Raw genomic sequence first — 22,271 nt, forward strand, 5'->3', positions numbered from 1 at the left:
TAAGCTTCTGTTCCGCCTCCCTCTTTATCTTTGCCTTCTCTTTATCCGTTTTTTGGGAGAGCTCCTGGAGGTGCAGGTTGGAGTCCTGAAGGTCAGCATTTTCTTGTGTGAGGAGCTTGAACTTCTCTTCCAGTTGACTGACTTAGTCATCCTTTGCAGAGAGCTGACGTGTCATCTCTTCTTGCAGGTCGACGGTTTGTTGTGTGAGGAGCTTGATCTCTACCTCCCTTTGTTGGACTTGGTCATCCTTTGCAGAGAGCTGACCTGTCATCTCTTTTTGCAGGTTGACAGTTTGTTGTGTGAGAAGCTTGATCTGTACCTCCATTTGTTGGAGTTTCTCATCCTTTGCAGAGAGCTGACCGGTCATCTCTTCTTGCAGGTCGACAGGTCGTCATGTCCAATATTAATATTAATAATATATTAATATTAATAATAGTCTTTAATAATAAAAGGTCTGGCTTGATACTTAAAAAATAACCCACAACGACATAGATTTGAGCAATTATCCCCCACTGCGCATTAATAGAGTAAAACAGATCATAACATGTATTAATTTAATACTGTGATAAACTATAATTTAAAAAAAACATTTCTTTAATCACAATGAACAGCACAATGAGATACACTTGAAAACTAGAACGTCGTAAAGCAATAAAAGGGTCGCATTTGGTGGGTCGTATTGGCAAAAGGGCCCCACTTTGCTTATTGATCTCTGGCTTAACCTGTGAACTTGTAAAGAAAAAAGAAAAGCAGTATCGTTGGTACAAGTATTGTTTGAAGAAAATAAAGCTATCCTATGTTAATGTTGCTAAAGTTGTAGTTTTATTCACTTAAAAGTATGTTGCTTACAATGTTCTTCTCTTCAGGTTTAGAAACAGACCTACCAACGTAAGAGGCAGAATAATCCTTTAATTCAGTTGTCTGAAAAAGATTACAATAATTTCCTGTAGTATTTATTCTGAATTTTGTACTTAAATATTAAGGGATGAAAATGAACTAAGTAGTTGTAATCACGTTCTGTACATGAATACAATTTTGAGGTACTTGTATTTTACTTTATTGATGAACCAACCCATATTCTAAAACACCTATTTGAAACGTTGCGTACAATAAATATATTTTATAAAACAAACCACAAATTCATGAAGGAACTACTATTACGCTTTCCGGGATCAACGCCGGATTGTTTTGGTTGATGCACATTTCACGTATTCTACCGGAAGTTGTCTTCAAATGCATTAAATATACACCTCAGTGGTAAGAACCGAAGAATAAATATCAGCGTTGTCACACCAGTTGTCCATAGGCTTGGGACATTACAGTCGCAAGTAATGAAACTAAAAGAGTTAGAAAGTTGTTTACAGCAAGTGGACGGGTTTGAAGAGCCAAAAATCCTCCTTGAGCAATATCCGACCAGTCCTCATATAGCTGGTGAGGTGACAACGTGTGCTTATTGGAGTTGGTCGTTAGCACGCATTGCTTTCATTAACTTTTTATCTCCCCTCTCACAGCATCAATGCTTTATACAATCCAGAACACGTTTGATGACATTGAGGGTAAACTAGTGGCAGATCTGGGATGTGGCTTTGGAGTCCTCAGCATTGGGGCTGCGATGCTTAATGCAGGGTAAGAGTATCAGAGCGTTTATGTCTTCGTCATATCAACAATCTTTTCAGTCATTCGCCATTTGATTCATTGTCTCTCTCTCTCTCTGGCTCTCTCTCTCTGGGCTCTCTCTCTCTGGGCTCTCTCTCTCTGGCTCTCTCTCTCTGGGCTCTCTCTCTCTGGCTCTCTTATTCAGTTTGTGCGTTGGCTTCGACATAGACAACGACGCACTGGACATATTCAGAAGAAATGCTGAGGAATTTGAGATTTCTAACGTGGATCTGGTCCAATGTGACCTGATTTCTCTGAAGGCAGATGCTTATGCCAAAAAGTTTGACACTGTAATAATGAATCCACCATTTGGGACAAAACACAACCAGGGTGAGTTCAGTTTAATAGGCTACCCCAATCATGTAGAACTGTGCCTGAGGTTCAGATACCATCATTCCCAAAGCTTTAAGTCCAACTCCTCAATGGATGTTTACATCGTTTGTCACTCGAGTTCAAAACGCGGACAATATCCATTCATTATTAGTTTACTGACATTGAACTCTGGCATAGGTGAGACATCCATGTTTAAGTTTTCAGTTTTTAATGGTACTTTCTGCTAAATTTAAGTTTCTTGAGTCATAATTACAATATTGTGAGTCAGACTGTAATCAGGGTAACTCCATGACTATAGCTTAGATCGCTCTATTTAACACAAGACATACTGATGTAAGTACTGATCTTCGTGTTTTTATTCATTCAAGGCATAGACATGAAATTCTTATGGGCCGCTTTAACTATGGCAAAGACAGCAGTGTATTCACTCCATAAAACATCAACACGACAGGTGAGTATTCAGTTACCATAGCAGTCACATATACTGCACTGTCTTATTGGTTATAGTCGTCGGGGCAAGTCCAAGCTAAGTTAAGATTGCAATGTGACAATAGTGAAAAAGTTCAGTGATTTTGTCAATCCAAAATGCAGAAAAGCTCCAATTTCAGACAGAAAATGTAATTTCTTTAATGTATGCATGAAAATACCAAGATCAAGTTCATTTCTGTCAATTGATTCATGAAATTAGATTAAGTTGTAGCTCTACTTTCAAGCCTAAAGTGAAGGTCCTCATTTGTAAAACTTTGACCAAAGTCTTCATCTGTAAGAAGACTTAATGTTTACCTCATCTGATTACAGCACATTCAAAAGAAGGCTAATGACTGGGGAATGAAGATGGAAGTAATAGCAGGTAATAATAATAATAATAATAATAATAATAATAATAATAATAATAATAATAATAATAAGCACATCTTCACTATAGCAAAACTATTTGAACACTGACAACACTCTTTACAGAACTAAGATATGACTTGCCAGCATCCTACAAGTTCCACAAAAAGAAATCGGTAAGTGTCGAGGCATAATTGACTTTACACATTCACACAAATTGATGGAGTTTTACTTTTTATTTGCTATCCACATTAGCAAACTTAAAAAAAAAAAACACAATGAGCAAAGCATTTGCTCAATTTTCTCATTCACTGTAGGGAATCTACACAGAAAGAAAACATAATGGCACACAGATTCTAGATGTCACAGGTCTCACAAAACCTAAATGTTCAGATGTAATTACAATGCTGTCAAAGTGCAGATTTATGTTAAATGATAAAATCAAAACCATCTTAAGGAGAAATATAGGTACACAAGTAATGTGAGGCATAATATAAAGGGACTTAAAAAGCTGAAAACTGATGCTTTGCAAATTGTTCTCTAGGTTGACATCCAGGTGGACTTCATACGATTCTCCAAAGCTTGAAACTGTCACTGGAATGGATTAAACTTGCCTCTGCATCACCGTTTTATAATAAATCTTTTTAAAAAAAAGAAGAAAAAAAAAAAGATTGGTGTGACTGTATTGACTAAGATCCGTTTTCAGTTTTGGGAACCTTTGCTGTGGGACCATCACCTCCTTCAAGTTCTCTTTTTAGGGCTACAGGTTCTGGAGGAAAAGAACAAAGTAGATCCAATATAATTAACAATGCAAGAGTCAAACAGAGTTTTCAAGCGCCGAAAGATGCTGAACTTACTGTCGCCCTCATCGTCGCTCTCAAATTTCATCTTTTTGCCCTTGTACTGAGATCTGCCTCCTTGATCTCTGCCACCTCTTCCCCTTCGGCCTCCTCTTCCTCCTCTGCCACCTGATCCTCCTCGGCCACCTGATCTTCCTCGGCCAACTTTTAAGACAGATCAGATACATTAAAACAAAATCATGGATTCAATTATTTACAAATGGCTTTAGACCAGCTGTTAGTTTTTTTTATTCATACAACTACAAATAAATATATTTATATAAAGTACTTACCGCGGTTTTTGGACCTATTGTAAGATTCTTGTTGAGCGTCGATGATATTCTTCAGTTCCTCTTTCTCATCATCTCCCTCAAGGACATGCCAGGTAACACTGTTTTGCTTGATTTTCAAATCCCCTTCATTTGCCTCTTTGGCTTTATCAAACGCTTCCTTTGCATTCCCATCAAAAAGTAGGGTGCCCTTGTTAAAAGTAAAAATGTATAATTTAAATGACATCTCAGCTTTTTACCCTGAATGTGAGCTTTAAGTTAGACCTTCCTTACCTCTTTGGCCCCTCTTGTAAAATTAACCCACTTAATCTTTCCATGTCCAGAGAACAATTCATGAAAGTCCTCTCTTGAAACATCTTCAAGCTCTCCTGAAAACTTTAACAAGCAACCCATCTGCTCATCCAACAGCAGACCCTGTAACACAAATGACAAATTATTATAACCAGAGCCCATCATAGTGCAAAGCTTATTCGCGCCTAGGAGGGGCTTACCATTTCTTTATCTTCTGCATTTTTCTGCTGTTGTTCCTTGCCCCTAAACATTGGGGGAGGGAGACAGTCAATCATTTTCAAATAAATTAGCTGTATATTTCAGGACAATACAGCATTGGTTGTGTACTCACTGTTTAGCTTTTGCTTTAGTCTCTGCTTTGAACAGTTTTCTCTCTTCGGCTTTCTTTACATGGTAGTCTTCTCTGTAAGTAGGACAGCAATCACATTATTATATAAAGTAATAATCAAAGCAGGAAAAAAAATAATTTTAGTTCAGTTTATCAATATCTGAAGAGGAAAAAAAAAAATACAAAAATGTAACCCATCAGACCATATTGATAAAAACCTTTGGTGGAAACTAGATTTGAAATGTTTAATGTAGATAGTCTTTCTATTGTAGTTTGGTATGGCTAGCACAGTTTAAATAATCATTGTTCAAGTTACAGTTGGGATGCGTTCAGCTGAGTCTTTATTCCCAGTCTCAAGATCTCATCTCCCTATGGTAACCAGTGACCTGTGTCTATGAAGCGTGAGACTTTAATAAAATATATTTAAAATAAGCATCCATCAAAAAAATACAAGTGTCATTAATAAACAAAATTGTTTATATTAATTCAGACACTGATGGCACATATTTTGTTCAATCAAAAATGCTTTGTGCTGGTCAGGGAGTACTCTGAAAAAATATTTCACAAGAAAAAAAAACAAGCAGTACAACTTACCTTGATAACACAAGCATCTCATTGTCTTTGAAGGATTTTATGTCTGCACGTTCTACAAACTGCTTAGATGACTCTTCTGTGTCAAAACAGACAAACACTGATCCCTATAAAATAATGAATTAGAAAAAATTAGAAAAATCTACCCAATTCCTTGTGAAAAGCATACAATTGTATTTAATTGTTACATAACAAATGCAATTTACTTTGAACTGCCTCTGCAGGGTTCTCCTCATTTGAATGTTTTCTATGGGGCCTTTCCCATTCAGCCACTCCTGAATTTCATCAAGGGTAGTTTCGAGAGGGAAACCTTTCTGGAAGAGAAAATATATTAGAATGTGGGGAGAACATTAGTACTAAGAATTCAATCAAAATATGTGCAATTGAAAAAAAAAATACATTTATGTAAATTGAATAAATATACTGATGTCCGCCAGGATAACACCTGATCTATGGAATGTAAATATACACCCGGTTGTCAGTTCATTATTATTTACTTCTAGCCAAAGCTAATGCAGTCTAATACTACAGTCATATTATACCTTCATAAAGGTTATTATGTCAAGTTTTTGTTGGAATTGTTTTAGAGTGGTGTCTCCATAATTAGGTCCATCCTATTTATTTCCATTAGTAGGTTAAGGCAGGAATACCTTAAATAAAAATAAAAAAATCTTACCATGTACACAGATTTGTGCTTAAGAGCATCTTTGTAGTCGTCATTTACTTCAGGTAAGGGTTTGTTTGGAACCCTCCTGACTTTAGTCTTGTCATCACTTATTTCCAAGATACCTGTCTTGGATTTCTGGAGAGATTCAACGATCACGCTGGTTTCTGAAGTTAAAGACTTCAGTCTGGAAAGAAATACAAATATTTGTATCTCAAAAGGGGTAATAAAAAGGCAACTGAATTGCTACTACACTGCTCTTTCAAGTATTTAGAGACTTGATGAAAAGTTAAAATAGATACTTTATTAATTCACAAGGGAAATTTGTTGTCAGAGTCACACCTAACACTAAAATGCTGACCCGCACTGACTTCAGTCTACATGACACTCCAAATATATACGTTTTAATTAGGTTAAATTTTGAGTAAGAGGGCCTCTAATTTGCCTGACATACCTCTTACTAAATTCAGCAAATGGTCCCTTTGTTCAACCAGGCGTGCCTTTCTTTATGTGTGCATGTGGTGGCAAGGGCCAGGCTTAGGTCATGTGCTAATCTTTCCCTGCTCGTCATAGGTCATACAATAGCTCCAAACTGGTAAGTCATCACTGTCTGTCTCCAATGCTTTTAGTTGTTGCCTTATCTTGTTAATCCATCCTTGTCCACTGCAGGTAACATTACAATGCCTGCCATACAGAGTTTGCTAATTAGAGTAGTCTAATAAATTAAAGCTGATCCCTCACCACATTGTTTAGCTGTTAATGTTTTTTAAAAAGTTTGTATTGCTGCTCAAGACCATTTGTACACATACAAGAATAAATCATTTTAGATTTTGTTCTCACAATATAATTGAAAAGAACTAATAAAGTATTGATAAGGAACCAAACGGTTGAGCAGTATTGATACAAGTACTAGTATTGATAAAATCCGAACACCCATCAATGCAAATGATAGCTTCTAGTGAATTAATCAAATAAATATGAGTAGTTGTGCTACAGAGAATGGGATAAAGATCGGGATAACAAACCTGTTGAATTTGAGCATCGTCTCCAAAGGCACCCAGCCATCGTCAAGCTGCAATTGTTCTTTGAGAAACTTGTCCCTTGGAAGATTGTGATCCCCAAAGTAGTACTAGGTGGGAATAAGAGACATCGTTTTCAGCTATATTTTAAAGTGACTTTAACAAAATTCAATATAAAATCAAATCACAATACCTCTATTTGTCGTGCCACTTTCATCTCAATTGGAGACATCTCTTCTTTCTTTTCTGCCATTTTGTTCTATGTAGAAATCAGTGATTAAAACAATTAAATTACAATAACTGAAACGCTCCACAATAAATACATGTATATACATGACAAAGTATCCACATTAGTCTATTCCAGCGGTTGTTCATTTTCAGTACTTTTTGAGGCCATAATTTGAGCACTGCGTGATCCTGGCAGGCATCCAGGTGTATTTGCTTCAGGCTGAAAATGGCTTTGCTGGAGTTCCTGGATATTTTAGTGTACCCTAGATATTTTTAATTGAGAAATCCTTTAAAGAAGACGTGTTCAAGATTGTGAGCACATTCATTTAAATTCCGTTCTCCATTGTTTTGGAGAACACGAGGTTTTCTGTCTCTTTTCTTTGGATAAAGCAAATTTGTATTACACTGTAAAGAGTTCTGGTCCATCTGGGATTAACTGCGTGTTATTATTCTGTGACGTTAATTAATCCATTTGTAATTAGTTACACCTTAAACGCAGGAAAAACAACCTGTTATTTTATGTCTTAAACAGCTCAACCCAGTAACTGAAATCAAAGAAGACAATTTCAAACGAACCATGAGTGAAAATTACAATTTAATTGGCGTGAACAGAAAGTTTTTGTTTTATACCTGATGTAATGTTGCTGCTGACTTTATAGCTACCACGCTAGCTTAGCTTAATGCATCAGCTTGCAGCTGGACGCCGGCCACGCTGTACAACAAAAACCATAGGATTCACGAAAAGCTAAGAGGCACACATATTATGAAGTCTCGCAACGGCGACAGCACGTGTTTAATTTAGTGGGACGTTTTGCTTAATTAGTCGCAAAATACTTTAGTGCGTAACGTTAATGTTACATTCGGCGAAACTCCATACTAACCTAGCAAACGCGTGCTGCTTAAACAAGAAACAAGACGAGCATGCCTAACTTTACGGGTATTTGATAAACCTACATAGCATTTGAAAGGATATATATAACATGTAACACAAACGCCGCCTCATTCGTCCTCAAAAAGGTATACTTACGATACGTTGAGTCTCCGCTAGCCACACGTTTAGCCGTTCAAACAGGAAAAGACTTCTCTTCTCGCACCATGTGGAACTGCGTGCTACGGAACACACCGAGGACCAAAAAGAGCGCGTCCCCGCGCACTACTCCGGCTGCTCGGATTTGAGCAGCTGCAGACAGTTACATTAATCATTGTATCTGTTCGGGGTGTCGCTGTGAGTCGATGTAACTGCAGGTGAGGATGTCAAAGCATGTACTGCCATTTATTATTGAGCTATTTGTTTATTTTCTATCTAGTTTTAAAACATAGCTCTATTTATTGAAATAATTTCATCATTTGGGTGTTTTTCTTATTACAGACAGTGGTTCTGTTTGTACTTTACTTAAGTATTTCCATTGAAAGCCACTTAATGATACATGTATACCTTTATTATTATTATGTACTGTCATAGATTTCTGCAATATACACAGCCATTTGTTGAAAGTAGTCTGACCTTTAACAGCTGCAATGTTAAAGTGATGAAAACAAACAGGTATATTTTTATTCCAGTGCTTTTGTACTTTAAAATGCAGGGCTTTTACTTGAAACATAGTATTTTTACACTGTGGTATTGCTAGTTTTACTTTTATATATTTAATATTCAATATTTGGAGTATTCGTATAATATTTGTTTGTGGATTGCTATTCAATGGACAAAAGAGACTACTGTTACCTATTGGCATATTGGCAGAGGATGTTCTTCCTGAGGCACCTGAAGAAATTCAACCTGTCAAAGAAAATTATGGCGTACTTCTACCCCGCCATCATTGAGCCTATCCTCTGCTCCTCCATCACCATCTAGCACACTGCAGCCACGGCCAAGGACAACGGCAGGCTGCAGCGCATCGTTCACTCTGCTGAGAGGGTGATTGGCTGTAATCTGCTGTCCCTCCAGAACTTGTTTGCTTCCAGGACTCTGAAGCGGGCAAAGAAGATTGTCACTGACCCCTCTAACTCTGGCACCCTTCCCTCTGGCAGCAGGCTGAGGCAAGACCTCGGGCCACACTAAAAGTTTTTTCCCGTTGGCAGTCGGGCTCATCAATAGAGCCCTGGTCCCCCACTGACTGACTCTGTCACCCCCAGGACTATTTCTCCCTCTTACCAGTCACTCCCCTAAACATTTATTTAAACACACATGACACTTTAATATACACTTTAACGTTATTTGTTGTCCGAGCACTTCATCTTTACCTCATACTTAATTTAATACACATTGCACTGTTGTTGTCGTGGACTGTTGATTGTTGTTTGTCCTGTCTAACGTCTCATGTCCAATGTTGCACCTTCCGCTAAGAAAAAATCTTTGTTTGTGAAAAAAATCCTGGCAAATAACTGGTTTCTGATTGTGATTGAAAAGCACTTTTAATTACCTTTTAGCTGAAAATTGTTCTACAAATAAATGCCTTCACACTACAACTTATATCAAATGTTGTATAAAAACTGACAGTCTATATAGGATGGAGCCAAACATACATATCACTGTGACTCTTTACACACTGTGATACAACTTATAGAGTCCAATGTACCTTATATGTGTCTCACTTATGAATTCAGGTAAAAATCCCATCACACTGTGTATATATAAACTGTATTTAAATAATACTCGTATAAAGAGTATATAAACTCATCTTTTTTTTCAGTCCTTCCTTTCATCTATAAAAACAGAAATACCAAAAAGTAAAGTGTTAACTATGAAGCCCCTGAGGTTAAGTGAAATGCTTGTTAGTTTGGCAAATGGGAAGCTCTCTATAACAGCCATTACACAAGGTTAACTCAACAATGGTGGACGGCGCCCCTGAATCACTAGTGTAGCTGACATTAGCAGACTTTGAAAGAATCAAATCCATTTGGCACAAAAGGATTTGACGCTAAACACTGTAAACACAAACACTTCCATGTGATCTCGCTGGGCTTGGAAGAGTCCCCACAATCTCCCAAGAGTCCAGCTCAGGGTCATATTTCTCAATGGTCTGCAGATAGGTCCCTTTCGAGTAGGAGTATCCCCCTGTTACGTAGATACAACCATTAATGACCACCGCTCCACACTCCATCCTCCTCTCCTTCATCACTGATATTGGTCTCCATTCGTCTCTCTCTATGTCGTAGCAGTCCGCGACAGTCGTCTGTCCACCCACCAAATACAGCTTGTTGTTGAGAGACACTGAACACAGGCCGTACTCTGAAAACAGAGGATTTCAAGTCAGAATACAGTATTCAGTATATTTTCATTATGATCGCTTCCTCTTTTTCTCATACCTGGATGCGGACTTATAGTAATGATACTCCACTCATTCACATCTGGCTTGTAGACTTGGATTTTTTCATAGGTGCAGTTTCCTCTGTACCCATAGTGACCTCCAGTCACATATATTTGATCTCCCATTACGCAGGCAGTGGCATTTCCTACACCTTGTAAGGAGACAGAGGTTATAGATATTTGATCAATCACTTACGTATAGAACTGTAAATGACTTAAACCTGCATTCATTTATTTTTTGACCATTTGGAGGAAGTGCCTTATCACCCACAGTTGATATAATTACTTTGTGAGAAAGAAGTTGCTTATTGAGACATCCAGCAGATCTGAAGACACTTTAACATCAATGTGTGTTTGTGGTGTTTCCCGCCAGCTGGCCAATGTAAGTCCATTATTCACTCTTTTTCTGTTTGGCTCTCCATCAACTCCTGAGAGAAATATCTGCTGCTAAATGCTCCACTATGTTCACGAGCAAACAACATGTAAATCAGAATGTTGTTTGTTGATTTCAGCATCCAACACAATCCACCCCATGAAACTGGTTGCACTCTTAGCACTCTGGGCTTGAGTAGCTCACCCTGCAAATAGTTATTAGCATTCCTCACAACAGACCCCATGCAGGCAGTTCGGAATGGCAACCAAACCTCCTTCACTCTCGTGTTGAACACCGGAGCGCTCCCAGGGCTGTGCACTCCTTCCCCTCCTGTTCACGCTGTGTACACCCATGACCCCAAACATGAAGTGGACTCTGTTGTCAAGTTTGCAGACTATAAACAGCGCTAAGGTTTCACATCGAGAGAAACTCAAAAACCTTGCAGAGTGGTGCTGAGAGAACTCAAACCATTAAGTTAAGTTGAGTTAATTATTGGTTTTAGAAAAAAGGCGGTGAAAACGCACACTTTGTCTACATCAATAAAGCTGAGGTACAGAAAGTTATCAGCTTTACATTCCTTGGAATAAGCATCACAAAAACAAATATTGATTAGTGCAGCTTTATGTTGTAAAAAAAAAAAGACTGAAAAATGCATGCATTATTATTTATTCAATTTCCTCTTCTCAATTTATTTCCTGGCTTTCAGCTATATCTAAGTTGAGAAGATGAGTCAGTTGTTGATTCAAACTTCATCTACTGATGAGAGATCCGAGATGTGGCTGAAAGCTAAGGAAGAAGTGGAATGTGTGTTAATTATTCATTTATTGAGGCCAAATGTTCATTCTTGACCTGAAACAGCAGTTGAAAATAAAAGACATCTTCCAAAATATTTTATTTGGAAGCTCAGTTCAGGAGTTTTCAATCAAATCCCATGATCTCTGTCAGCAAAAAGAAGAATAAAAGAGGAAGATCATGTGATGTCATTGAACAGCTACTAAAACTCATCCTCAGTAAAGTTGTCTGTCTCCTTTCTCTTAAGTTCACTTATTCATATAAGTCATCATTTAAAATGTTGCATACCTTGAATCATTTTGGCCAAAGGGGACCATCTCTTTTTCAAGGGATCATAATATTCGGTCTCTTGCTCCGGAGCTCCTCCTCTGTATCCTCCGATGGCGTAAATGCAGCCGTGCAATGTCACAGAGCAATGGTAGTATCTAGCTGTGATCATGGGGCAGCCCTCGGTCCATTCATCATAATCACAGTTATAAACAGAAACTGTGTCCAGAGCCTCAACAGTGTTTGTCCTGTAACCACCAGTCACATAGATATTCGCTCCAAGTAAACTGACACTGTAGCTCTCTCTACAGTGGTCAGGCATGTTTTTTCCTTGCACCCAGGTGTTGCTGATAGGATCCCAGATGTGAACCTCACAAAGAGGGTGCCAGTAATATCCACCGATCACATACATGCTGGAAGACATTTTTCTGTTCGCAGACACTTCCTTGCCATTGGACCTTAAAGCCTGAACGATCATAGATTTAAAAATGTCTTCACTTTTTAGCAAGCAGTGTCTTTGCACCTCTAAAGTAGCCTTGAAGTAAATCTCATCAAGGTCTAGGTGGATGGAGTGCAGCAACTCAGCAGAACAGTGAACTCGATTATCCAAGTCATGGGTCACCCATTTGGCTACAGCATCTATCAACACGTCGTCCCTCTGCACGGTGAGGTTCTGAGCGGCCAGAACGGAGCTCAACTTCCCGTGATCCAGCTCGAGGAACTCTTCCTGCTGGATGAGCTCTGGGAACCTGCTCAGCATCACCCTGCGGGCCTCCCTCTCCAGACCAGCGCACAGGTGCAGCTCGGCGAACGCGTGCATCCCCAAGCAGTTGTCCACATCCAGGAGGCGAACGAGAAACTCCTCACAGGCTTGTTTCACTGAAGTGAACTGCAGCAGGTCTGCAGCCTCCAGCAGGCTCTGCACGTTACCCTGAGTGATGCTCAGCTGGGCTGTGTACACGTAGTTCACCAAAGAACCCAGGACCACGCAGTCCACCCCGGTGAGCTTGATGACGCTGTTTGACCTCTCCCTCATGTCTGCTGTGAACATGACTTTGAAATATGAGCTGCGGGCCGACAGCAGCGCCCTGTGGCAGTGAAACACCTGTCCGGACTCGCCACATTGGAGAGCCACGTCGGTGAAGAGGCCACTCGTGTAGAAGCGTCTCAGAGCATCCAGGAGCTGTGCCGGGTGGTCGCCATCACAGAAGTCGTATGTGTAGATTTCAGCTTGCCTGTGTGACATAGTATCTGGTGGGGAGCGATACACACAAACGCGTCAGAGGCACCAATGACACAACCTGCTGTCAGTAAAGCAAAGCAGCACCGTGGTGTCAACAGCTTTATTCACCACTGCATTCATTCATGGGAAGCAACATCCAGGTCATCTTACCTCTCATACTATTTCCACCAATGTCCCGGTGTTGTACAGCGCCCGACAGTGTGTCCTCTATTCGAACGCTCCTCTTATAAACATACACACACATACACACACACACACATACACACACACACACACGGACCTCAATATAGCTCGTGTAGAACTGTGGCAGGCAGCTCGATCCTATTTTGGTATTTACGTGCAGCGGCCATCCCCTTCCCCTCCGCCCCCTCCTCTCCTTCTTCTCCTCCTTCTCCTCCTCCCCCTCCTCCTCACTACTTGCAGCAATTCTTCACCAGCAGCTCCTTGACAAAACCAAGCAACCGTCCAGCAGGAATCAACACCAAATAGAAGCTCAATCCAGTCTCGTGAGGCGCATTAGTGAACCCAGCAGGCGACGAAGTGGCAGTAACAGAATACAAATCTTATACAAATGAGCGTCGCCTTCAGCTGCACACGAAAAAAAAAAAAAAGCCATTGCACTGTTCACACTCCGTGTTTTCCCTCAGGCTGGTCGTCGCCATGGCGTTTTTGACCCCCACACTTTCAGTATGGTCAAGGCTTTCCCTAATCCTAACGAGGATTAACATCCCAGTGCACGATATTTACTCCTGCACAATATCTCTCACATCGAAAACACGACTGTTATTGTCAGGTGATTATACACTAAAGTATAAAAACAACTTTCTTTTTATTTGCTGCTAATAGATCCTCCTCAATGCTGCACACTGTTCCTTTAAGTAGAATATTGTAATTATAAAGTATTACAAGTTAAAGTAGACTCATTTTGCAGAAAAGATCCCCTGTGACTGTTTTGACAATTATACATATATTAATTTGACTTTGCACTTTTATTTTATAAGCTTTTCATGTTTGAATATGTCAATCCTTAATGTAGACCAGTAGAAAGCGGCATGAATAGAAAATACAGTAAAGTACAAGCCCCTCAAATGTGTATTTGAGTACATTTTTATAAAGTAGCTAATGTTGCATTAGGTTTTCGTACTTTATACTGTTGGGCAATGATGGAAGAATTACCCATCTGTAACTTTAGTGAAAGAAGTTATACATCCGTCCATCTATTATCTGTAACACTTATCCTATTCAGGGTCCTTGAGACGATCCCAGCTGACATTTGGTGAAGTCAAGTCCTCACTGGACAGTTATATCAGAGGTTACATTATATTGTATTGTATATTGTATTGGATTTAATTAAACTGTACACGTGTGCTTACTGGACTGGCAACTTGGCAAATTGATGTAATACAACCCCTTTAAAATAAAACAAGTTAATGTGTGGAGTTCACTGACAAAAAACACATACAATACAATTGTTTTTCACGCCTCTGCTTTATGAAAAAGGTCGAAAAGCAAACTAATCAACACATGACTGCATTTATTTTTATTTCAACAAAGTAGACGCATCCAAACACTGGAATGTTATCAAAATACAAGTTTCGAACTGCAAATGTTCAACTTATAAGTTGTTAGTTGTAAACACTAAGACCGATCAATTATTTTAGACACTTTGAGATGTACAGATAGCATTGCTGCCGTCATCTAAATGGTGAGCTGGGCGGCCTCCTTCACCAAAGGCTTAAAGGCACTGAGGTCTCGCGGGAGAGAGGACACCCCCACACAATACCACAGATCCCCAGAGCGCTCTGCAGGAGCACTGAAGGACTCAATCTCCACTCCCTCTGTGGCCAGAAGTCCTAAACAAAGAACAATCAACAAGAGAAAATAGGTGTGATTTGAAGCAATAAAAACACAGCTATTTAGTCCTCACAACCAGCTTTCAACCAAATTGAAAATCTGAAGTCAAAAAAACAACTGTGGGGAAAAAAATGAAGAATCTAGTTTACAGATGGTTCCTTGCTGACAGTAATGCATGTGTTATTTGACTTAAGGATTCTCACCATTTACCACTGAAGCTTCCCTTTAATTGCTTTAAAGTTAGATACACAAACACATAACAAACTACATCTGCCTGTTCCACTGAGGCTATGTTCAATATTTGAGGATAGTATGCGGCTGTATATCTACAGGAATAATTCGTTTGGCAATATTTTCTCCATTAAAAGTCAACCTTTAAGAAAATGTGTTTGAAAATGATCTTCATCAAAATCCAAAGTCAGGGATAAATACTGAGTTTAGAGATGAATTTTATGAATTTAACACTATGCCAGAAAATGGTACATCCATTTTATTTCCCACTTGACATTGTTAATTATTTTAACCAAAACAGTACTGATCATAAATAACTAGGGCTGTGAAATGATTACAAATTTTAAAATCATGTTAATCACAGGTTTCTGCGGATTAGTCATGATTAATCACATATTACCGACATTCTCGGTATATTTTTGTAAAAACATAAAGATTTATAATAAAAGACGGATATAAACATTGTCATTTATACAATGGGGTGCTGTTGTAAACAATGCAACTATAAGGTGAACCCTGTTATCGTTTCATCCCGCTCCAGAAGGCATCTACGCGATCTTTAGCTCATAAAAAAGGAACAAGTTGTGCTAAACTACCAATAAAAATCTGTCGCTGAAATTCCAGTCAATTATTGATGCAGCGATGTTTTATGCCAAACTAGTTTCTTCAGAGTGGAACCGGATATTCGTAGCTACTGGAGGGGACAAGGTGCTCAGTGTTGCCAGATTGGTGATGGAGAAGTATCGTACCAAAGGCTCAAAATGGTTGTATTTGGAGGATAATCATCCTGCATCTGGCAACCCCGAGATCGGTCGACCAATGACAGTTCTCTCTACGGTCAGAGATCGCGCAAGAAGATGAACGCAAGATACCGTTTACAAAACTTGTAAGAGCGTAAAAACTAGTTTGTGAAAGACTCAGAGAAACACAAATATCCAACGTTCTTTCCAGCTTTATACAGCTGGTGGATTTTTGTCATGATTGTGCGTCTTTGCAGTGCTTTGATGCTCGGGTCCCCCGTTGCCACTAGCAAAACTTTGGTGAACCCCTCATCCTCAACAATATTAATTCCACAATTGTGCTACTCAGCTTGTCACAGGCTTGTCACATGCTGCGCGTTGAGATGTTAAGGCTGGTTGTGCTACGGTGAAACGTCAACGTCTTCCCGAGTGAACGTCTGACATCTATGTCTGACTGCATTAGAGCGGAAATAGTTCACTAGGTATATTAGAAGCTCATTCTGCTCAGGCGTTAAAAAAATTAACGCATTAATTCTGTAATTTAATCATAATGAGTTAACGCGTTATTTTTCACAGCTCTATAAATAACAAATATAATCAGAACTGAATCCTTTAAATGACAGCTTGTTTATAACGCCACTGATGTTCATCATGAGAAAAACTTAACACACAAATTGAATTGTGTTTGGATGCTAAAATTTGTAGTTTGTTCACAATCAAGTCAATGATTAGCAAACAAACAGAATGTATTTTGTGCAGGACATTATTTAAGTCTGTGAGCCTAGGTATTTTGGCAATACTAACACAGATTATTAGTCTGGGCATTGTTCGATGCATAACGCAACCATGAAAGCTCAAAGAATGTTGAGGTGCTAGTTTTATATTTAATGCTCAACGTAGTTGAAACTTTCTACAATCACTTGACATGTCACAAATAAGTTTTGCTTAAGATCCATCCAGAGTGTAACTACAGAGACCAACTAGTGGTAGCCGTCAGCTTAGTCCTTGTTTTCCCTAAACATTAAATGCATCATTTTTAAATGGATGTTTCTTACCGGCCACTGCGGCTAGGAGCTGAGGGCTTGCGGAGGCCTTGAAGAACAGCAGATTCCCAGTGAGAGAGACCGGCTGTCTGAACACACTGTTGCTCAGCTCAAGCAGGACCGGCATGCCACCTTGAACGGAACCACTGGCTTTGTAGCTGCAGCCATTGGCCTCGATCTCCACCATACACACTCCACTCGCAGCCCCGTCAGATGCACAGTGGGTCTGATTCACCTGAATATACAGAAGGAAAAGGTTATTTTTTTAAAACATGCACCACGTTTCAGTCATGCAACGTTTGCAGGAATGAGATCAGGTTTTACTGTGATTCCAGACTCCTTGGCGAGGCTCAGTACGTTGATGAGGTTCGGGCAACAGCCAGGTTCATGGTTCAGCAGTCCAACCAGGACTGATGAAGTCATGTACCCAGTGGAGGACTTCATGCAATCCCCTGGTTGAAGAAAACAGCACATGGAGGTAACCGCTACTACAAGCCAGTGAAACACTCTAAAAGCAAAAATATTTTTAGAAAAACTGAACAGCAAAAAGTGCATCTTCATACTACAATTGCTTTCCAATCCTACCACCAGAGGGAGCAAAAGACTGTTTCAACATTATCTTCCTATAATATGACCCCCCCATTTTCAGTTGAGATAAACTGGTTAGACGAGTAGTTTAGACAATAGTTTTACCTCCAGTAGTAATTTGGACACGTTTAAACGGTTTCTTTGAAGCAGTGAAGGACTGCAGCACAGCTCCAAGGGCTTCACCAAGTTTAATCAGCTGGTGAGAATCCTGGGAGAACGTACTGGCCAAAACCGGTGCATTTACCTTCAGAAAAACAAGTAAACATAGAATTAGAGTGCTTTTGTGTACTAAATGTAGTCACACATTTTTTTTTAGACAGATGTTGTTCAGTATTTTGAGACTTTGCAGTTTCTTCAATCTTCTCCATTTATCGTCAAACTTTTTTATGCTCAAGTTTAGTCGTATAACCGGTTATTGTAAAAAATATTTCTGGGTGTTTGGTCTACTTTTAGACTTTGAATTCAGAGATGTTTATCAGGCTCAGTCAACCAAATATGCTTCTTAATCGCTACTCATGGAACTTGTGTTGAGATATATTGTTCCAACTTCATGCCTGAGGATTTTAACCTGCTAACGCATCCTGAAAGAGCGTTAGCTGATCCAAATCATGAAAACACCAGTTATAGTAATTTAACTGGAAACTTTGGCTCTTTCAAATCAGAGGATCGATGGTTCGAGCCCTGGCTCCGCGAGACTCTGTCGTTGTGTCCTTGAGCAAGACAAAAAAATAAAAATAAATAAATTCACCTTTCTTGTACATATCACCACCCTGAATTGCTCCCTGTTGCTGTGTCTACAGTGTATAGAGCAAGAATGTAAGTTGCTTTGGATAAAAGAGTCAGCTAAATGAAATTTAATGTAAAAATGTAAATACATGATATTAGTACATCGTGTGACACGGTATGAAACACATAGTAATCTATGCTGAGCACATTATAAATTGTTGTCAACGCATTTCTGAGATAAACTTACCTGAACAGAGGATTTGCCACAGGAATGAATTTAAAAAAGGTCATTTCAACTTTAAGCTGCCTGAATTGTTTAGTATTTCCCAAAGCAAAATCTAGACTAGTGCATGACAGTTTGTCACACTTTTCACATAAAGCTCCATGAAAACGTCTCAGATGTTTGTGTTAAAGTGTTTTATAAAACATAGTTCAGGAACAAAGACAGTTATAAACTTGCATTGACTTTACGTACACAGTGAGTCTCGCCAACTTCACGGAAGTGCAGCACAAAATTACCCTTTAATATCTTTTGCAACTAAAAATCTCAACGAGTGAGAATTGATTTGCTTGAAAAAAGGTACAAAGAACTTACAGCGCCAACCAGATTCTTGCCTTTCACCATGTCCACAATCTGCAGAGCGATGTCCTGCCCACAACGAGCCTGAGCCTCCTTCGTACTGGCTCCGAGGTGAGGACAGCTGATGACATTAGGATGGTCGATCAACGGGCGGTTCTTAGGAGGCTCCTGTGCCCAACACAAACACAAAGTAAGACGTAGGCTGCTGCAACTCTTTTATTAATGCTCATATTAATAAGTGATCAAATAAAGGATTCTGTGCGCCAATGATCTTGCCTCAACAAAGACATCAAGCCCTGCTCCTCCGCACTGTCCGGACTCCAAAGCTCGGAGGAGAGCCGCCTCATCAATGATCCCCCCTCGTGCACAGTTCACAACCCTCACTCCCTTCTTGCACTTTGCAAATGTTTCATCATTAAGCAAACCTTGGGCAGAAAAATGTACAGCTGAGAAATTAACCCCGCAACTCTTCGGTACAACTGATGCAGCTGCATGTAAGACTTACCGACAGTAGAGGGCATTAAAGGAGTGTGGACAGTGATGTAGTCACACTGGGGCCACAGCTGCTCCAGAGACATCTGCTCGACACCCCAGCTCGCAGACACCTCAGGAGGAGTGATTGGATCATAGCCGATCGTCTACCAAGAGAAACACAAACATATCGTAATGCGTTTGTTTAACCTAATGATCCGAGTAGAAAAGTGTGATTTTCCACTGAGAAACGTGACCCATCTTGACATGTATGATCTCTGTACTTACCCTCATGCCAAATGATTGCATTCTTGAGGAGACTTCTTTTCCTATCCTTCCAAGTCCAACTATTCCGAGTACTTTGCCAAGCACCTCTGCACCCATGAACTGCAAAATTAGAAACAAAACTATGACCCAGACCAAGTGTCACACCGGATTAGTGATGATTGGCTGAACAATGGAGCCGACCATGCAACAGTAATCGCTTTGTGTGTCGACTGCAAACACGGTCGCTCAAACGGCTCACGGGGACGAACTAAAAATCGCTGCTCACCTTTTTGCGATCCCAGTTCCCTTGTTTCATCGACATTGCAGCTTGAGGCACATTTCTGGGAGCAGAATTAAATTAAATAAATGACCCTTGTGCAGTACTTCAATGCAATTTATAAATGGTGCACAATTGCTCATCTCACCTTGAGAGGCTCATCAGCAGAGTACACGTCAGCTCGGCGGCACTGATCGTGTTACCGCTCGGTGTGCTGGTAAACAGTCTCCAGTTAATTGACAGTACATTAAATTACAACTGCATAGTCATACTTTGTGTACAGACTGGAAACTTACTTCATGACAATAATACCCCTTTTGGTGGCAGCGTCAACATCCACATTGTCCACGCCAGTTCCAGCTCTCCCAATGATTTTGAGGTTATGAGCAGCATTGATGACATCAGCGGTTACCTTCGTTGCAGATCGGACCACGAGGCCGTCGTAGTCCTAGCGAGGTGAGAAAAACATTTGGTTTAATAGGGTTCTATATCTGTGCGTAACCTATTCAAGACAAAATTAACAGCCACACAAAGTAGCAAATTACCCTCCCTGGTTTTCAGTCACTATGTGGTACTTTGTTTAATGCAAAGTCGCTGGTCATTTCTACCAATATGGCACAATATTAACACACGTCATGAGCTCCTTAAAACTGTGTATTGCCCTTTTCTTCAACTACCTTCTACGAGCATTTCTTCCGAAATGTAGTTTTGATACTTTTAAGTATTTCAGATTAAATTTATAGTTAAATAAATGTGCGTTTACTCGTGTGCGAGTGCTTTTTGAGCCAACCTGTCTGCCTGGTTAGTGCAGTTTGTGTTGGCTAATATGAAAAATGTCAATCCTAAACTGGTGCAGACGAAACAACCGGACTGAGACCGCCTGAAAAGGCTCTGGTCCGCTTCCAGTGCTTGACTCCGCTGTGGTTGGTTTGTGGTGTGAAAGCAAATGGACGAACTCAAAGGCCTACATGATAGCGTGTGTGTTTTTTGTGTGTGCGTGAATTCAGTAGCTCGACAACAGCGGACCGTGAGCTGCAAACAAAGCAATCTCCCGATCTGTGAGAGTGATGTTACGGCCTAAATTCAGACAAGATATTTTTGTAACCATGGTTACACGTGTGGATATGGGTGTACTGTAACTATTATTATGTTGCAAAGGCTTCTTGTTGGCATGTTTCTTGTCTCGGCTATCGGAGGGCCAGTTGCAGCCTAACAATGCTCATTGGGATTTTCTTTTTGTGTGCACTTTCTAAACAAAGATAAATGAACATAAGATGCTGTAATCTAAAACTGGAGATGAAAGAGTTCTGCTTTTTATACTGCACATTTCCACTGCAACCCATTTGTCCTAATTTAACTTGTACAGCTGCAGAGATTTGTTTCTGCAAATTGCACAGCCTCTGCATTAAGATGATAACAGCTTTGTTTCTCTGGGTGCCACCTGAAACAAAGTGATGGGATCCCCTGTAAAGTTCGGGGGGAGTTGCATCAGCTTTCCATGGAGGCGGTGCTGCTATTCAATTGTTACATCATGACCCGGCGAATACGTGTCGGCTCAGAGGAGTGAGAGAGTACAGTACGTCCAAAAAGTGCACACGTTGTACAGTAAACTTTGGATGTAAAATTGGAAACCACTAGCTTCTTAAAATAATGCAAGCGTCACCCACTAAACTTTTCTTTTGTCAGGATTTGAACACGGTTGCGTGTTGCGCAGAACGAAGACGACACCCCTTGCACGTGAACGCGGTGATGCAACACTCGAGTGCCAACTTTACCTTGATCTCCGCCATTAATTCATCCTTTTTCATGTTGGGTTTTTCCGTGACTCGGATGCCATTTTCCTCCAGAATCGCCTTGCAGCGAGGGTCCACACTTTCACTGATCAAGACCGTCTGGATGGAAATGGGGGCCATCTTTGGGGTTTTCTCACTGGGCTGCTGGTTGGTGGGTGAATGGTGATGTTGGGTGGCTGATGTCTCCGTGGGTTGATGAACACAGAGGGTCTCTTTCCCTCTGCTGCTTTTGAATGGTTTTCTCAGAGTAAAGACGGCCCCTTTCACAGTAAACCCGCCTCTCGTGCGTCTCCTGGTCTGACGTAACTCAAGAGGTGGCTCCTTCAAACTGGAGACCAGTTTAAACGAATCCTGGGACCAGTTTGATTGAGTGGTCATCAGGTTGCACGAGTATTCAGATATTATTGCAAAACAGCAGCATCATAAATAACGTCACACACTGCGTAACAACGTGTATCCGAAATGTTAGAATATATAACACAAATATGGATTCGTATAGCAGGAAATGGACCCTTTCAATGTTACGTTATTTTTTACTGTATTAGTGGATTGTTATTACTTGTGCAATAACTTGCAAAGATCATTGTAATGTTTTAATTATATTAACTGTATGCACACTTACCCGAAAGCAATATGTATTTTTCAT

The 22,271-nt window shown here is 40.0% G+C and overlaps 4 protein-coding genes across 4 annotated transcripts; 1 reads left to right on the plus strand and 3 right to left on the minus strand.

The window, feature by feature from the left end:
• The first annotated feature begins 1,228 nt into the window (after positions 1 to 1,228).
• mettl5 (methyltransferase 5, N6-adenosine) lies at positions 1,229 to 5,001 on the plus strand. Its single transcript, XM_068572984.1, has 7 exons — positions 1,229 to 1,431; positions 1,512 to 1,626; positions 1,802 to 1,986; positions 2,358 to 2,440; positions 2,788 to 2,839; positions 2,950 to 2,999; positions 3,368 to 5,001. Exons 1-7 carry the CDS (start codon positions 1,332 to 1,334, stop codon positions 3,407 to 3,409), a joined length of 627 nt encoding a protein of 208 aa, XP_068429085.1. The 5' UTR covers positions 1,229 to 1,331; the 3' UTR covers positions 3,410 to 5,001.
• Positions 3,045 to 8,192, minus strand: ssb (small RNA binding exonuclease protection factor La). Its single transcript, XM_068572983.1, has 12 exons — positions 8,101 to 8,192; positions 7,039 to 7,104; positions 6,852 to 6,955; positions 5,839 to 6,013; positions 5,369 to 5,476; positions 5,166 to 5,269; positions 4,575 to 4,646; positions 4,444 to 4,486; positions 4,226 to 4,366; positions 3,956 to 4,142; positions 3,681 to 3,827; positions 3,045 to 3,592 (listed from the first exon to the last, which is right to left on the minus strand). Exons 2-12 carry the CDS (start codon positions 7,096 to 7,098, stop codon positions 3,513 to 3,515), a joined length of 1,221 nt encoding a protein of 406 aa, XP_068429084.1. The 5' UTR covers positions 7,099 to 7,104; positions 8,101 to 8,192; the 3' UTR covers positions 3,045 to 3,512.
• A 325-nt stretch (positions 8,193 to 8,517) lies between these two features.
• On the minus strand, positions 8,518 to 13,402 carry klhl23 (kelch-like family member 23). The gene is made up of 4 exons (XM_068572798.1): positions 13,206 to 13,402; positions 11,834 to 13,063; positions 10,380 to 10,532; positions 8,518 to 10,302 (listed from the first exon to the last, which is right to left on the minus strand). Exons 1-4 carry the CDS (start codon positions 13,297 to 13,299, stop codon positions 9,992 to 9,994), a joined length of 1,788 nt encoding a protein of 595 aa, XP_068428899.1. The 5' UTR covers positions 13,300 to 13,402; the 3' UTR covers positions 8,518 to 9,991.
• A 1,122-nt stretch (positions 13,403 to 14,524) lies between these two features.
• Positions 14,525 to 21,867, minus strand: phgdh (phosphoglycerate dehydrogenase). Its single transcript, XM_068572799.1, has 12 exons — positions 21,608 to 21,867; positions 20,129 to 20,280; positions 19,981 to 20,046; positions 19,842 to 19,896; positions 19,577 to 19,675; positions 19,323 to 19,455; positions 19,094 to 19,242; positions 18,833 to 18,985; positions 17,617 to 17,755; positions 17,248 to 17,375; positions 16,936 to 17,158; positions 14,525 to 14,908 (listed from the first exon to the last, which is right to left on the minus strand). Exons 1-12 carry the CDS (start codon positions 21,743 to 21,745, stop codon positions 14,754 to 14,756), a joined length of 1,590 nt encoding a protein of 529 aa, XP_068428900.1. The 5' UTR covers positions 21,746 to 21,867; the 3' UTR covers positions 14,525 to 14,753.
• Positions 21,868 to 22,271: the final 404 nt, after the last annotated feature.

The sequence above is a fragment of the Clinocottus analis genome, unplaced genomic scaffold (genome assembly GCF_023055335.1).
Source record: "Clinocottus analis isolate CAN_PGR_092001 unplaced genomic scaffold, fCliAna1.0.p SCAF_12, whole genome shotgun sequence".
NCBI lineage: Eukaryota > Metazoa > Chordata > Actinopteri > Perciformes > Cottidae > Clinocottus > Clinocottus analis.

What these genes read in the sequence shown, in the direction of transcription:
- mettl5 (XM_068572984.1), top strand. Translation starts at nt 1,332, where the DNA reads ATGAAACTAAAAGAGTTAGAAAGTTGTTTACAGCAAGTGGACGGGTTT. An exon ending in TGGGACAAAACACAACCAGG is followed by an intron (nt 1,987 to 2,357) that starts GTGAGTTCAGTT and finishes TATTCATTCAAG; the next exon opens with GCATAGACATGAAATTCTTA. An exon ending in AGTTCCACAAAAAGAAATCG is followed by an intron (nt 3,000 to 3,367) that starts GTAAGTGTCGAG and finishes ATTGTTCTCTAG; the next exon opens with GTTGACATCCAGGTGGACTT.
- ssb (XM_068572983.1), bottom strand. Translation starts at nt 7,098, where the DNA reads ATGGCAGAAAAGAAAGAAGAGATGTCTCCAATTGAGATGAAAGTGGCA. An exon ending in ACGATGCTCAAATTCAACAG is followed by an intron (nt 6,014 to 6,851) that starts GTTTGTTATCCC and finishes ATTTCTTTCCAG; the next exon opens with ACTGAAGTCTTTAACTTCAG. An exon ending in GAGATGCTTGTGTTATCAAG is followed by an intron (nt 4,647 to 5,165) that starts GTAAGTTGTACT and finishes TCCTACTTACAG; the next exon opens with AGAAGACTACCATGTAAAGA.
- klhl23 (XM_068572798.1), bottom strand. Translation starts at nt 13,299, where the DNA reads ATGTGTGTGTATGTTTATAAGAGGAGCGTTCGAATAGAGGACACACTG. An exon ending in TTTGGCCAAAATGATTCAAG is followed by an intron (nt 10,533 to 11,833) that starts GTATGCAACATT and finishes TCTCCTTACAAG; the next exon opens with GTGTAGGAAATGCCACTGCC. An exon ending in TACTATAAGTCCGCATCCAG is followed by an intron (nt 10,303 to 10,379) that starts GTATGAGAAAAA and finishes CTCTGTTTTCAG; the next exon opens with AGTACGGCCTGTGTTCAGTG.
- phgdh (XM_068572799.1), bottom strand. Translation starts at nt 21,745, where the DNA reads ATGGCCCCCATTTCCATCCAGACGGTCTTGATCAGTGAAAGTGTGGAC. An exon ending in TTTAATGCCCTCTACTGTCG is followed by an intron (nt 19,243 to 19,322) that starts GTAAGTCTTACA and finishes TTTCTGCCCAAG; the next exon opens with GTTTGCTTAATGATGAAACA. An exon ending in GGCTTGATGTCTTTGTTGAG is followed by an intron (nt 18,986 to 19,093) that starts GCAAGATCATTG and finishes TGTTGGGCACAG; the next exon opens with GAGCCTCCTAAGAACCGCCC.